Below are 16,095 nucleotides of genomic sequence, written 5' to 3'. Positions count from 1 at the left end.
AAATGTGCTAAGGCTACTCAAGATAAGAATGTTGCATATTGCAGCTGGCTTGCATCCAAATCTCCACGTTCATTTTTTGCCTACACCAAATCTCATTTTTGGACTGAATAATAACCTCTTTACAATTGTAAAGAGGTTATTAATCAGTCCAAACTAGATTTTGAACAGGCCAAGAGTAGAAAACTTGCTTCTTGTCCAAATGGTTGAGCATTCTGGTCTCTTGCAAAACTATTGGCTGAAACCTTTGATCATCTCTGTTAAAATCCAATAGTTCTGTTGCAGCTAAGATAAAGCTGACCTGTTAGCATTCTCCTTTTCTTTTAACTATAGTACTGATGATCTTGGTAAAATATCTCTTACCATTCCCAGTACATTCCATTCAATGCCTTCTGTGGTCTTTGACCTAAAAGAAAGTCAGAAGAATTTTGAACAGTCTTGATGCTAAGAAAGGGGCAGGTCCTGGTAATATTTCTTCACTTTTTTTCAAAACATGTGCTCCTGAATTTACTCCTGTTCTGTATCACCTTTTTACACTTATTCCATTAGTGTTTTTCCTTCTACATGGAAATATGCTCATATCCAACCAGTTTCTAAAAAGATTAACAAATCTCTCACATAAGATTATTGTCCCATTACACTTACTTCTATTCCTTCTAAAGTAAAGAAGAAATCCATTACCCACAAACTCCACTACCTATCTTGACACCTTCCATCTGATCAATGATTGCCCATATGGATTCTGCCAGTGTCAATCCACTGAAGATATACTGGCTTATGTTAGCCATCTATGAACAAATTCAATGGAAAAGTCTGGTGAAACACAAGCAGTTGCTCTTGACATTTCAAAGGCTTTTGATTGTGTTTGACATAAAAGTCTTCTAAATAAGCTTCCATCTTATGGTTTGCCAATGGTTTTTTGTAATCAGGCATCCAGTTTTCTTTCTGACCACTCACTGCTGATGGACAGTAGATGGCTTCTCCACTAATGCTGGTGTTGCCTGAGGTTAGTCCTTTCTCCCAGTCTTTTCCTCCTGTGTGTTAATGACCTTCCATTGACTACAAATCCTATCCATAATTTTGCTGATGATAGCACATTACATGCCATGCCATCTTCCAGTTTGAGAAAGCTTGCCCTGCACAAACAGCTTCAACTTCTCAAACATCCACTGCCAATTCCTTTAAATGCTGATCTCCAGGTAATTCTTTAGTGGGGCAGAGATAACTTAGTTAATTTCATCATTCTAAAAATGAGTCCTGTCTTATCTCTCACACAAAAGAATTTGTCTGCTCCTATTATCTTTGACAATGCTCAGATTTCTAGACAAGATCACATATCTCTATTAGGGATTACCCTGATTTCTAATCTCTTTTGGCATAAGCACATAACAAATATCATTTCCTGCACATCACATTTTTGGTGATGGCCCCTTAACCTCTTTCAGGATTCTGAACTTGATTCAAAAGTGGACAGTAGGTTAATTAATGACCCATCTCTTACAAAGTCTTTCCATTCTCTGTCTCATAGATGATCTGCTTCTGTTACATGCCTCTTCTATAGATACTTCCACAGGCACTGTTCTTCTGAATTGGCTTCTATAATTCCCCCATCTTGCTCTTCCAAACACATGCCACAACTAGTTTGCATTCTTTTACTGTCCAACTTCAAACTCGCAAACCAACTTTTCTTTCTCATTTATTCCTTCCACTTCTGTTTTCTGGAACAACTTCCCTTCATTGGAAAACAGGCCTTGAGCTTCAGGTTGCATATCACAAAACTTTCTAGCAACGACAAACAAACTGACTTAAAATAAATAAATAATATCTACATAAAATACTAAAACAGAGATAAAATATTCTGCTCTACCGACCCCAGACAAGTGAGGCATGATCATGCTCAGGTGACTTTTGCTGTTGTAACCAACATATATATATATATATATTTATACTGCAATGCACCATTCACCAACTAAACTGATGAAGAGGCACTTTGTCTCGAAAGCTACTGTATATTTTATTGCTTTTATTATTTTATATTTTATATTTATAGTATTTATAGTATATTTTATTATTATCTCTGTTTTAACATTTTATGTAGATATTATTTATTTATTTTAATAAATATATTTTAAGTCAGTTTGCTGGTCTTCGCTAGAAAGTTTAGAAAGTTTTGTGGTGGTGAACTTCCCTTCACATGTATTTCCAGAAAATTAAAGTCTAATGTCAACAAGTATCTTCTTTCATCTCCTCAACCTTAAACTTATGCACTACTAAGTACCATAGATTCAAATATCTGTCGTGTTTGGAGTTTCCATAAAAAAAAAAAAAAAAAAAAAACAAACAAACTTAACTATTAATCATATTCTTCACTAGATCCTATTTTGTTTAATTTTCTCTTTTATAAGAAGTTCCAAACAAGTCAAGCTGTAATCAGCTGCTACTTGTAGAATCACTTTCGGTGTATAGATTTCCATTGAAATTTGCCCTTCTGTGTCCAATGTGTGTTCAAAGAAACATTGACATGATGTTAAGCAATTTAGAAAAAGAAAAGCCTTTATGACTGTCTCCAGGAAACCCAAGTTTTTCATACTGCAAATATGACCAAAGAATACATGCTGTTACAGACACAGTATATTAGCTCTTTGTGGCTTAGTCACTTTAGTGCTTAATACATACTACCAGCTTTTGAGTATTGCATTATTTGATCATTTTTTAAAGAATGGTACGCATTCATCTCAGCAGCACTGAGCACTCATCTCACAGCATTTGATGTTTGGATTCAGGCATTGCAATGGCTTGGCACGTCCTGTTTGCAGTGGTGAGGCTACAATAACACCAGGTCTGCCACCATGCAGGTACTCAAAACTTCAGACAACCTGATGGTTGGTTCGGTATGGTTGTTAAAAGAACATATAGTAGAGTGAGGTTATTTGAGTATCTTGTGGGGGTGGGTGCAGAATTTGTAGTTCCACTTCTGCAATTTTGCTTGTTTCTTTATTTTAAACCAGCCTTTATATCAGCATGACCACCACTTAAAAATACCATGCATTTTGTGCATTTAACTTCATATAGGCCTGACTTAGCTGAGTGGTCAGGAGCGGGAGTGCAATAGCACGCACTCTTCGAGTGGACTATAGTTCAAGCCAGTGTGACTGCTAAATATGATTAATGATTACATTTGTGGTTTATTGTAAACTCCTCTAACCTGGTATGACCACCAGGTTAGAGGAGTTTACAATAAACCACAAATGTAAATCATTAATCATATTTAGTATAAACTATGATTAATAAACATTTTTTAATGACAGAGTATAAACTTTTTTTTTTTAAATCAATGTGATCTTTTTTTGTTAAATAACTATTCTTTTCAATATTTTTCTTTATAAACATTTTTATACATAGACATTTTACTGAATGAGAAGAAAAAATATTTCACACACTGTTTAACAATAATAATACAAGACTTCTGCTTGCTTAATTATTTAAGGTACAAAAACAGTAGGACGTGAGTAAACAGAACAGAACATATACATTTTATATATTTATGCTTTATTACGTTTTCACATTTTAACATTGTTAGATGAAAAAGGTGTGAGTATTGCTATTTATTACAATAATGTTAATTGCAATGCTAAATTAACAAAATTATATAACATTAATTTTACCATTTAGTTCATAAAAATAGATTTATGTGAAAATCAGAACAAAACAGCATTCCCAAAACTTTTTTTTTTGAGACACTAGGACATTACACCCAAAATCAGAACATCTGGTAGCCCTACTATTGTGAAAATATCGAGGCATAAAAAACTAGGCCAGATAAGTTTTAATTTCCATCTTCTATAATACAGGTCTAGAGGATATAATTTCTATGAAGAAATTAACTTTTTAAAACAACTTGGATATTAGAGCTTTGTTGTTATGGAATTAATAAAGCCACCTACACCAGAAAGGTGTTTTTTTTTATATAAGTTTATGTAGTTTATTGCACTTTTAGCAGTAAACCATCTACAGTAAAAAGTAGTTAATGTAATTCTCATATTAACAATCTTTTAGTTTCATTGTGGTAGAAATTTGCGGATAGATGGTTAATACACTAATTTAATCAGAATGAGAAAGATAATTGTGACATGGAGAAATAGTTAATATTTAATAGTTAATATTTAATAGTTAATAGTTAATAGTTAATGTGATAACAAGGCTGCTAAGTTTCATTTTTGCTACCATAACAATCATGCAGATTTATGTATACGAGCTGTACATGAAAACAAGTTCTGTGTTATCACACAGAGAGAGAAAGAGAGAGATATAACATCTTGGGATATTATTTACTGTTTGATACTTATAATCCATACAAAAAAGGGTGGCATTTCTTGCTTCTTTGTGTTATTGTTTTCAGTAAACTTTGTAATTAACCTGCCTGAGAGTGTATATGGTTTTTGTAATGCCAGCAGGTGCGTGGGGACTTAGACAATCCCCAAAAATCTACACTAATTATTTTTAATGAAATTTTTAAATATCAGCTGTCAGAACAACTGTGATACGGCAGCATAGAAAGATTCAACATTCATTTTTACAAAAAAAAAAAAAAAAGTGCCAAGAATACTGTTTAAGTTGAAAATATAAAATTTATGGATGAGATAGTTATTTTTTTATAAATAATCATTACATTTTATTTTTAATAAAATGACTACAGCAATCTTTCAATGGAATGCTTTGTGAAGGAGGAGCTGTTATATAAATAAACAAAGCAAAAAAAAGTTTTTCTATGTTTATATAAACTTCCTTGCTCCCTGAGACCTGCGAAGGCCTATCAGAAGGTCCAGTAACATTCAGTGCCTAGCCCTGAAGTTTACCACTTAAAATAACAGTTGCTGCTGTGTTATTATAAGTGGTAAGCTGCTGTGTTGGTGAACATTTATAGTTGCTGATTTTTATAGGCCTCATCAAGTGATTAGCATAATGCTATCAGTAAATATCCTACAAATAAACTTCACAATACCACTTGTAATTTCTTTTGTTTTCGTCTTAATGCTTTGTTTGACTTTGTATTAGGTAAATATGATTCAGGCTGGAGGCACCATGACTAATTTATAAAGGCGATCAATAATAATTCTCTTTATTTTATTTCTCTTTATATTACTTTACTGATTGAACTGTGGCTTTAGAAGGTAAGTTCAGTGATACAAATAAACTCAAAGCTGTCCTGGAAAGATGAATCAGTGATAAATTTTACATGTACTGTTTGGAAATTGAACACAAGCTTACTCTACATAACATTAGTGTGTGTTTCAAAGTTTTGTTTTGAAAGTTCTCAAAATAAAAAAAGAAAAGCTAGCTGCACTGGACTTACTAAAATGGGGAAAGATGCGAACGGAGGTGTCTCCACACAGGTGTGGGGAAATGCACGCTTGGGGATGGATAAAAGATGAAGCTAACCTATGGCAAGCAACAAGTAACTTTGATGCCAGTGAAGGTCTTCAGAAAAAGTAACTAAAGACAGCAAGCGACAGCCCACGGGACATGGCTGTGTTCATATGGTTCACACAAGAACATGCAGAAGGAATTCCTGAAATTATCAGGAATCAAGCTGAAAAACTGAAGAAAGACTTAGACAACTAGCATGGAGTACAAGTATACAAGAAAGAATTCAAAGCGAGCAAGAGCTGACTCAGCTAATGGAAAAAGAGACAGAATTTGCCAAGTTGCAATTTCGAGTGAAATTCGACCTGCAGACATGAAGACTGCTGATGACTATCCATCACAATTAAAGGTTATCATACAAGAAGGGGGCTAATATTCCAGAACAAATTTATAGTTGGAACAAAACAGGACTTTGTCATTGCATGCTTCCCAACAAGACACTAGCTTGTAAATCCGACAAACAAAAGGCACAGGGCTTTATAAAGTGATGATGGACAGGATGACATGTGTCCCTGTTTTATGTCAATAAAACAGGGACACACAAAGTCAAACGACTGTGCATAGGAAAATCAAGGGTACCAAGGTGTTTCCACCACAAAAAACATGTAGGCATTAAAGTTTTCGTACTGCCACAGTAAGACTGCCTTGATGACAGCAGAGGTTTTTGCAGAAATGGGTTCATAAACTTTTTGTGCCATTTTTGTGTGCTCATTTAAGAAAGAACAATATGGAACCAAAAGCACTTTTGCTGCTGGACAACTGTCTTGTCCACCCTCCTGCAGAAAACATAAGCCATGACAGTAAAATAAAGGTGAGCTATTTGCCAAAGAATACAACCTCAAAGATCCAACCTTTGGATCAAGCCATTATATCGACCTTCAAAATGCACCTACAGGAAAATTTAATCAAACAAATAATTGATAAGGAAGTATCCATAACAGAATGCCTGAAGAAGCTTACACTGGTTATTTTTATTTTTAGGAGCATTAGCAACTAAGACCATATTGCTCTGGGATATGTGGTGGTCATTCCCTGACCTTTTCGCATCCTCCATATTTGGTGGTGACGGGCTCGAACCCCGGTCTAATCAAGAAGCGTGTGCTACGCACTGCTGCTCCTTCCCACCTGGCTACGGAGGCGCCACTGGTTAGTGTTTTTGACTTTGCAGAGAAAGCACAGGGAACCATATCGCCATCTACAATTGAAAAGTGTTGGGAGCAAGGTTTGTGTGATGAATTTGCAATTGCACCTGACTCAGAGGAAGAGTTTGAGGAGCTTACTCAAGAGGATATTAATAAGGTTAATCTTCAGGTGTTTATTGACTTTTTTTTTTTTTTTTTTTTTTTAAATTGATAATGATACAGTGCAAGTATTTTTGAATTTTACATGTGTGGGCTTGGTGTGTGAATATTTGTTCTTAACAATAAAATCACAAAAAAATTGAGTGAAATCTTTATTTCTAGCACCCAAAAAATGTATATGATTACGACATCTTTTTTATTTATTTTTGCTCATTCACGTGTAATGATCATTATTAGCATTAGTTGAGGCATATGATGCAAGAAAGCAAGCTTATATATAGCATCAGCCAAAAAAAAAACCTATTTCACTCATCTGGTCACTCCAAATGTTTGTCTAGCTCAGCCTTAAATTTATTTAAGCTATCAACTTCCACAATAACAGATGGAATTCTGTTCCAGCGGTCAACTATTTTCCTCAATTTGAATCTATGCAAGCGGAAGTATCCCATCAGCATTGAGCCTGCTCAAACCATTCAAGGCCTTATACACCTCAATCAGATCACCTTGCAAGTGCCTAGTCTCCAGATGCTGAAACTTGCAGAACTTAAGCCTCTCTTGGTAAGAGCACCCCTTTGTTCCTCTTACCTTCTCTGTACTCTTTCTAGCAACTCTACATCCTTCCTAAAATGAGGCCTCCAGACCTGTACACAGTTTTCAAGGGTGGCCTGACCATTGCCTTATACAAGGGGATAATCACCTCCTTGTCTCTGCTAGCAAAATTCCTATATATCATTGACAAAACTTCATGACTTGCTCTGGCAGCCCATCTGCACTGCTCAGAGAACTTCATTGTGCAGTCTATTAGATTGTGCAATCTAATAGACTGCACAATTACACCCAGGTCTTTTTTATTCTCCACCTCCCTGAGTGTAGTACCACACAGTTGGTACGTTTCTTTTGGGTTGCTGCTACCCATATGCAGTACCTTGCATTTGTCAATGTCAAACTTCAGTTGCCACTTCTCAGCCCATCTGCCTAACTTTTCTAGATACTTTTGCACTAGCATACTGTCTTTACTGTCATTAACAACCCTGCCAACCTTTGTATCATCTGCAAACTTGGACATTTATCAATGATATCAATATACCTTCATCGATATCATTAATAAATACACAAAACAACAATGGGCCCAGCACTGAACCCTGGGGGACTCCACTAATAACATTAGCCTATGTAGAGCAGTGTCCATTTATTACCACTCTCTCTCTCTCCCATCCCTTTATCCATTGCAGCAACTTGCCCTTGATGCCATACTGCTACAATTTGTAAAGCAGTTTTCCATGTGCAAGAGTATCAAAAGCTTTCCTGAAATCCAAGTATACGATATCAGAATTATTTTTTGCATCCAGTTCTTTGTGACCACATCCTAGTATCCAATCAAATTGGTCAGCCAAGACTTCCCCTTAACAAACCCATGCTGTGTCTGAACTATTACTGCAGTCTTGTCTGCATGATCCTGCATGACTTCTTTAACCTGTGCACCTTCTATAATTATTTGTGTCACCCTTTGAAACTCCTTTGTGAATTGGAGAAACATTTGCACATCTCCAGTCCATGGGAACCTCCCCTTAATCTAAGGATGCGTTCATAATTATGGCTAAGAGTTTGCTAACTTCCTTTGCTGCTTCCTTCAATATAACTGGATAGATTCCATCCACCTCAGGCATGCCTGTAATTATTTGTAGTTATGTCCTTTAGGTTGTAGGTTTCTAACCGCCAATAAAATGCAGACTGACATCATGGCCCAAATTTTTTGACCCAAACTCTGCATTATATTGGGTCTACAGTGTATATGGTTTATTGATTTGTAGGATTTTGATTAGGTTAAATTACTGAGTATAATGAAAAGGACAGAACTGGACTAGGACAGAAGAATGACAAAACGTAATAGGAATAGGACATTGTAATGCTTAAAGTGTAGAAACAGGAAGAGGTGTGAGGTGGATATGTCTGTCTCCAGCTTCATTTAATTGAGTGTAAAAGAAATTTTATTTTATTTAATGTGTAAAAGAAATGGTTAAAGAGGCATTTGGCAGAGAAATATGGACAAGGAAGAATTGTATGGGGTGAAGATGAAGTGAAAGGTTATTGAGTATGTTAAGATTTGTAGGCAGAAGGAATCTGTTTTATAGAGATGATATTCATTTAAACAAAGGTGGTGCAAGGATTTTTGCCAGTATCGTTGAGGATACCCCAAGGGTTCAGGAAAAATGCTAGTTAAGGGAGAAGGGTAATTTAGATCTGCATTTATCTGATGATGTGGGTCAAAGTAATGCTTGCACTCACCTCATGAATTCTTGTTTGCTGCCACAACAGCTGATGTTGATAAGAGATTCTGAGGGTAGCAATATTTCAAATGAAAGGGAAGATAAAGCTTGGGATACAACCTAAATAACTTCAAGGGGTGTGTCAGGGTAGTAAACTATAGAAAATTACTTAGTCTCAACTGCATCTGCAGTAATGTCTGGAGCGTTGTCAATAAAATGGCTGAATTTGAACTGCTGGTTAGGACAACTAATGCTGATATAATAAGGCTAATAGAAATGTGGTGCCACCCAGAAATTGGCGATGATGAGTTCCACTATGATCTGTATAATGCATTTAGGAAAGATAAGCAAGGTAGACTTCTGGGAGGGCTTACTGGTGGAACCTTGTTCAAAAGGCTAAGACCCACCCTCGGTTATAATGCCAGAAGAAGAAGACAAGGTAGATGGGGTGGAGAGGTCATGTTTCTTATCAAAAGCAGCCTGAGTGCAAAAAGAGCTTTTGCTGAGTCTGAAGTTATGTCTGCCAGCATAGAATCTGTGTAGTGTGATTTAATTGGTGGCAAAGGAACAACGAGAGCAGGAGTAATCCACAGACCAGAATATTGTGAAGAATATGATGAAAGTCTTTACATGCAGATGGAATGGGCAAGCAAGCATGAATTTCTCATTATGGGTGACTCTAATCTGCCCCAGGTTGATTGGAATAAGTGGGAGTGAACTCACCATGGGGAAAAACTTTTCTAAATAAACTAGATGATTATTATTTGTACTCCTTCAGGATGACTTGAATAGACTTCAAAGATGGTCAGAGAAGTGGCAGCTATGTTTTAATGCTGCTAAATGCAAGGTCCTGGGAAATAGCAACCCACAAATAAATTATACACTTGGTGGGGTTGAATTACAAACACTGGAGGAGGAAAGGGATCTGGGAGTTACAACACGGGTAGATATGAAGTTTTCTGAACAGGAAATGCCATATATCTGCCCATATTGTAAACATGCAGCCAGAATAGTCCATGGTGTCAATGATTTATTGAATGTTATCCTGTAGAGATAGGAGGTCATAACCCACTGCATAAGGTGATTGTAAGACCACATTTTGAATACTGTGTTCAAGTATGGAGACCTCATCTGAAAAAAAGACATTGAGCTTCTTGAAAAGGTCTAAAGACTGGCAACTCGAATGGTGAGATCAGCAGAAGGACGACTGTATGAGGAAAGACTCCGATTATGTGGGCTACAGAGCTTGGCAACCATGCACCTCAGAGGTGACCTGATTCAGGTTTATAAGCTCTGAGAGGGATTAGTAAAACGAATGAAGGTGGAATTCTCACTGTTATAAAGAACTCTAACACTAGGGATTATAAATTCAAATTACAGGGGTTTTGCCATTTCATACTTTCAAATTTGATGAGAGCAACTGAGTACTTTACTGAAGTATGTACCACAACTCTTCATTTTTTCTCTCTGGTCTTGGCCTTTACAGTTTTTTAGAGCAGAAGAACCATTTTTATAATAATAAATAAGGGTAACATATTCTTCAATTGTTAATGTCATTTTGGAGTGACTAGGCATAGTGTTCATCCAATTTATCACCCAGATTTCTTTATTTATAAGTGTCTCTTACATAACATTTGAATTTCAAATTTCTACATGATAATTAGTTGATATCAACCAAAAAAAAAAAAAAATTCAAATTCATCATGGAAAGTTATTTTGTGCTCATCCAATAAATTGCAATACCGAATTAATTCCTACTATTAGATCTATGAACATTTCTATAAACAAAAAGGTGAGAAACAGATCAAAACCCTTTTTGATCTTAACTAATGTGCTGCAATTCCTTACTTTTGTAATGCTTGTGACTGCATAAAAATTGACAGTTTGAGTTTCTGGGGATTGCATGGAGTACCATTTACAACTTAATCGGCACCTCCGTAGCCAGGTGGGAAGGAGCAGCAGTGCGTAGCACACGCTTCTTGATCAGACCGGGGTTCGAGCCCTTCACCACCAAATACGGAGGATGCGGAAAGTTCAGGGAATGACCACCGCATACCCTGGAGCAATATGGCCTTAGTTGCTAATGCTCCTAAAAAAAAAAAACAAATAACAATAACTTAATTAACTACCGGTTACATTTTCATTTGTCTTAGATATCACACATTGTCAAGTTTGATAATCAGGATATGCAAAACTTGCTGGAAGCAGTTCTGTTTTCTCATCAAAAACTTTTTTATTCTATTTAAAGATACTTTGCATGTGTAAGCAGTGGTTATTCTGTTTAAAGAAGTAAGTATACAATTTCTCTCAACTTCAGTTAAAAATGGTTCTGATCCTATTTTCAGAAAAGCAAGCTCAATGTATAACAACACAATGAAAGTAGAGATGTCTTAAGTGGTTTATGCACTTGAGACACCCATAGCAACCACACACAAACCACCACAGCATTTCCCCTATCCTACATGAAACCATGCTACAGATATTAAAAAAAGTACCGTTGTGAATAACTAAGCTGTTATAAATTTCTGCATGTGCAATTATAGAAACATATCTGCTTCTCAAAATGCAATGGTAATAAGGATAATGTTACAATAATTAAGCATAACTTAAGATGCAACTTGAGTCTAATTTTCTGTGGTATAAAACTGATATGCTGGAGTCCTGCAACAGGCTTCAGTCAATATTTGGGGACTTGAAGCACATAAATTTTGTCTCAAGCCCAGTAATTTCCTGTAATGGAGCTTAGCAAGGGTTCATAGATGAAAGCATTCTTTAGATATATCATTATGTTAACCTGAACAGTTTGCTTTAAATATATATTTTAATAATAAACATACTGTTCAAGTATTATCTGGAAATAATACATTCCATTCCAATCTAATCAAAATCAAAACTAACTAGGACTAATTTTTACAAGAACACCCTATGTTTCTATATCTGACTTTGTTAGTTGAGAACTACTATTTAAAATTGTACATATGTATGTCTTTATGTGCATATTTGTACATACACACTAATATGGTTAGTTTATATCCACTATAATACAAGAAAATGACAAGTTACTGGTGTTTCTCTGTATTAACCATTTCATTAAGTACTAATAAAAGTTTTATTAGTTTAATATTCTATAAATATTTAATTTTAAAAGAAAATAAGCTTTAATTTCATTATTTTACCTTTTCCAGTCTTTCCCACTAATATCTCCAGGCCACCTATGTTTTAAAATACATTCAGGAAGTTCTGGAATGAGTGGAGCTGGTTGAAAATTTGAAAGAACATCTGCTTCACCTTTCTTTAAAGAAAAAAAGTTTAGAAATAAAACTACACCACAGCTACATATTAACAAATAAAAAAATAAAAAACAAAAAAAACTATCAGAAAACCGTGAAATCAGTTTTTTTTTTTTTTTAAGATGTATGTAAACAAACCAATTCCTAAAAATTATATTTATATTTTCATTTTAGGATCAAAAGTTACAGGACTGTATTTGTTAAAAATATCTAAACATTGAACATATAATAATTAAAAAAAAAAAAAAAAAAAAAAACTTTATTTTATTACAAAATAAAATAATGTATTTTTATGCTTTGCTACTCCAAATTCTATTAAATTAAATGGTTTCTTCTGCAAATCCTCCTATTAATATGTACTGAACATATAATAGAGGAAGAAAGTAATGTCAACATTTAATTGATGATGATTTGCTGTTTTATAGCATATTGACAACCTAGGCATTAATTAGCAATGACATGCTTAAGTATTTACCACTATATTGCTCTAGCAAAAATCAAGCTCATGTTAAACTTTGGTTCCAATAAACTGGACTTTACAGTCTGTGTACTAAAATGTAAAATACTGTGCTTTACTGTATGTATATGTGTATTTAAGTATAAAATACAGTGTGTTCATTTTATTTAAGGTATTTGTAATAAAACAATGCAATTCTAAAAATTAATTTTTATTTCTATTATTCTTTTGTTTTTTGGCACCTCCGTAGCCAGGTGGGCAGAAGTAGCAGTGCATGCCACACGCTTCTTGATTAGACCGGGGTTTGAGCCCGTGACCACCAAATATGGAGGATGCGGAAAGGTCAGGGATTGACCACCGCATATCCCCGGAACAATATGGCCTTAGTTGCTAATGCTCCTAAAAACCAAATAACAACAACAACTTTTGTTTTTTTTCTAATACTCATCCTCCTACTTCACAATCTCCCAAAATTACTGCCTATTTTGTAATGAGGATGTTCTCCACTTTGGAAAACACTTCAGAATTGATCAAAAATAATTTGTATACACATTATGCATTTTTTTCTTAGAATAAAAGGTAAGGAACTAGTTCCAACTTTATTTTAATCCAAATGACAAACTGCTTAAAATACCTGATATATTAAAATGAGCAAAACAAATTGTTTCTTTTATTTTGTAGTTTTATCAGATTTTTCAAATTGGGGCATATCCTCATTCGGCAGTTAAGCAGAAATTTGCAAAAACCATCACTTTTCCTGATATTTAATGGTAAAAAATTATATAATACAATAAATTTGATAATTTCCTTAACTATTAACTATAACCCTCGATTCATTTATAAACCATAAAAAAAATATATATAAAGTATGGGTGCCTAGACACGCCAAGTAAATAACACTTTCCTAATACAGCACTTACTGAATTTTCAAGCTGCTGTTGTAATGACTGGTACAGAGTGCGAATCTTTTTTGCATGCTGTATAAGTCTAATGGTGTGAAGAGTAATACTATCCACAGAACAAGCTTCTGGTGGTAACCTACAAAAATGTTATGTTAGCTTTGATTTCAAAAAATAAACTCTTACAAGGAATTTAAAAAATTGTTTATATAGCATTTGATATATTACATACACAGAATGTAACTTAAGATTATAAACTACATCTTATCCAGCAAGCTTATACAGGGGACATTAAATATAGAAAAGCTTGATCATTTTAATATTTACGACAATTCAAAGCATTGCTTTCCAAATTTATCTCATCAAATACTACTTTCAGGAACTGTTTGGCAATTTTTTCATTTTAGTTTTTGTTTGAATGTAAAAGTCCATCCAGTGATCAACTGAAGAAAAATGTTGGACAGCATTATCAAAGACTGTTTCTTTTACATCACTGCAGTACAGTACATGTCAAAAACTCAGATTCACACAAAATGAGTCCCAAATTTGGTAGTCTTATTTGCCTAATTTTATTGCAAGGCATATTTTAATTCTATTTATTGCTAAAAACTTTCAACATTAAGCTGATACTAATATCTGGCACTATTTGTGTGTGTGTGTGTGTGTGTGTGTGTGTGAGATTAAAATAATTAGTACTTTATGTGAAGCTTTACCTGTCCACTCTTCAAAACTGTAGGCAAAAATAAGTTCATTTTTAAAAGGTACTTCATCAAATTACTAGCCATATATTTCTATTAAATTTTTAATGAGCTCATTGAAAAGTACAGCTATAAATACTAAACTTTGAAGAATCAAGGACACTCAGGAAATGTATTACATGACAGAAAAAGGACATACGTAGTTGAATTTTAAATATGTGGTCACATTTAATTTAATTTGAATAATATTGAGAAATGTAATTTATCTCAATTCTGATCACATAAGACCTAGTGGTCATATGATCTTGTTCTTCTGAATTTTTTCTGCTTTAGCCATAATATGCCAGTTCTTATGGTAATTTAGTTTGTAGGGAAGTGTGTGTATCCACAGGCCAATTATGAACAAACACAAATAGCAAAGGTACATGATGCAAGAAAGCAAGCTTATCATCAGCCAAAAAAAACAGAAGAAGAAAAAAAAACAAACCCTCATTTCACCCATCCACTCGCTCCAAATGTTTGTCAAATTCTGCCTTGAATCTATTTAAGCTATCAACTTCTACAATGACAGATGGAAGTTTGTTCCAGCAATCAACCACCCGCTGGCTAAAGGCAAACTTCTGCACATCTATCCTACAACAGTCTTTCCTCAATTTGAATTTATGTCCTCTCAAGCGATTATTCTGAGCAAGAGGAAGGCTTCCATCAGCAGCAGCATTGAGCATACTCAAACCATTCAAGACTTTATTTACTTCCTTTGCCACCTCCTTTAATATAACTGGATAGATTCCATCCACCCCAGGTGCCTTTCTTATGTTTATCTTCAACAATTTCTCCTCCACTTTACTCTCAGTTATTACAAGATTATCTAGCTTACTCCAGAGTTTAATGCACCTCTGGCATTCCCCTCCCTGAATAACTCCTCATGTGTGAATGTAGATGCAAAATATTCATTTAGTTTGTTAGCTACCTGAGCAGGATCATCAACAGTTGAACCATCAACATCAAGTGGACCAATCTGATTCATCCCCTTCCTTCTAGAGTTTACATAAGTAAAGAACTCTTTACTGTTTTTCTTTGCATCCTTTGCCAAAGATTTCTCATAATCTGCCTTTGCCTACCTAACCTCCTTAGTGACTTGGAATTGTATACACCTGAAAAAATACTATTTTACAAGTTAACTAAGAAACTTGCCTTCTTTTTTTGGGAGACTTAATTTAAAAAATGCTGCCATACATGTTCATTCAAGTTGAGAACATGTATGGCAGTATACAAATAAAACTTTGAAAAATAAATCTTTGGCAATTGCCCAAAATCCATTCAAAGCAGGTTCCATAGCCACAGCTCCATCAAATATCCAAGCAATGAATTAATTGCAATGCTCTATGAATTAATTAAATTGCAATACAATAAAGGTAAATAATATCAGCAGCTGTTTTCTAACATAAATGAAAGAGAGAAATCTCTCAGCCTTCAATACTAATAGGTGATGCTGGTTTAATCTGGCATAATTTTGCAGATTTGAAACATTCCATTTGATGCTTTATTTCAGCTAGAAAAGCATTTGTAACAAACTCAACTATAGTATTCTTCTAATTATAACATCAAAATCTAGAATTAACTGTTGATTATTTTTACGTAACATGGAAATAAACAGCATTTATTAACTTCTTGAAAATCAGTCTGTCCTACTTTGTTTTCTTGTTATAAATGGATAAATGAATTCTTGCTTGTTCATTTTCACTTCACCAGAAACTGGCAA

At 34.5% G+C, this 16,095-nt stretch overlaps 1 protein-coding gene across 2 annotated transcripts in view; it reads right to left on the bottom strand.

Moving 5' to 3' along the window:
• Window positions 1-16,095, bottom strand: part of LOC150082123 (STAGA complex 65 subunit gamma-like) — a 70,923-nt gene that overhangs the window by 32,639 nt on the left and 22,189 nt on the right. For both annotated transcript variants that reach the window (XM_090379993.1, XM_090379992.1), the window contains exons 3-4: window positions 13,657-13,774; window positions 12,166-12,281 (exon numbers count right to left, since the gene is read on the bottom strand). In XM_090379993.1, coding sequence (XP_090236119.1) covers window positions 12,166-12,281; window positions 13,657-13,774 — 234 coding nt within the window. The remainder of the gene's footprint in view (window positions 1-12,165; window positions 12,282-13,656; window positions 13,775-16,095) is intronic.

The sequence above is a fragment of the Mastigoproctus giganteus genome, chromosome 8, assembly GCF_048544385.1.
Source record: "Mastigoproctus giganteus isolate SK-2022 chromosome 8, ASM4854438v1, whole genome shotgun sequence".
In the NCBI taxonomy this organism is placed as follows: Eukaryota; Metazoa; Arthropoda; class Arachnida; order Uropygi; family Thelyphonidae; genus Mastigoproctus; species Mastigoproctus giganteus.
The sequence above is the reverse complement of the archived record's forward strand: the minus strand, read 5'-3'. Positions and strand labels throughout refer to the sequence as shown.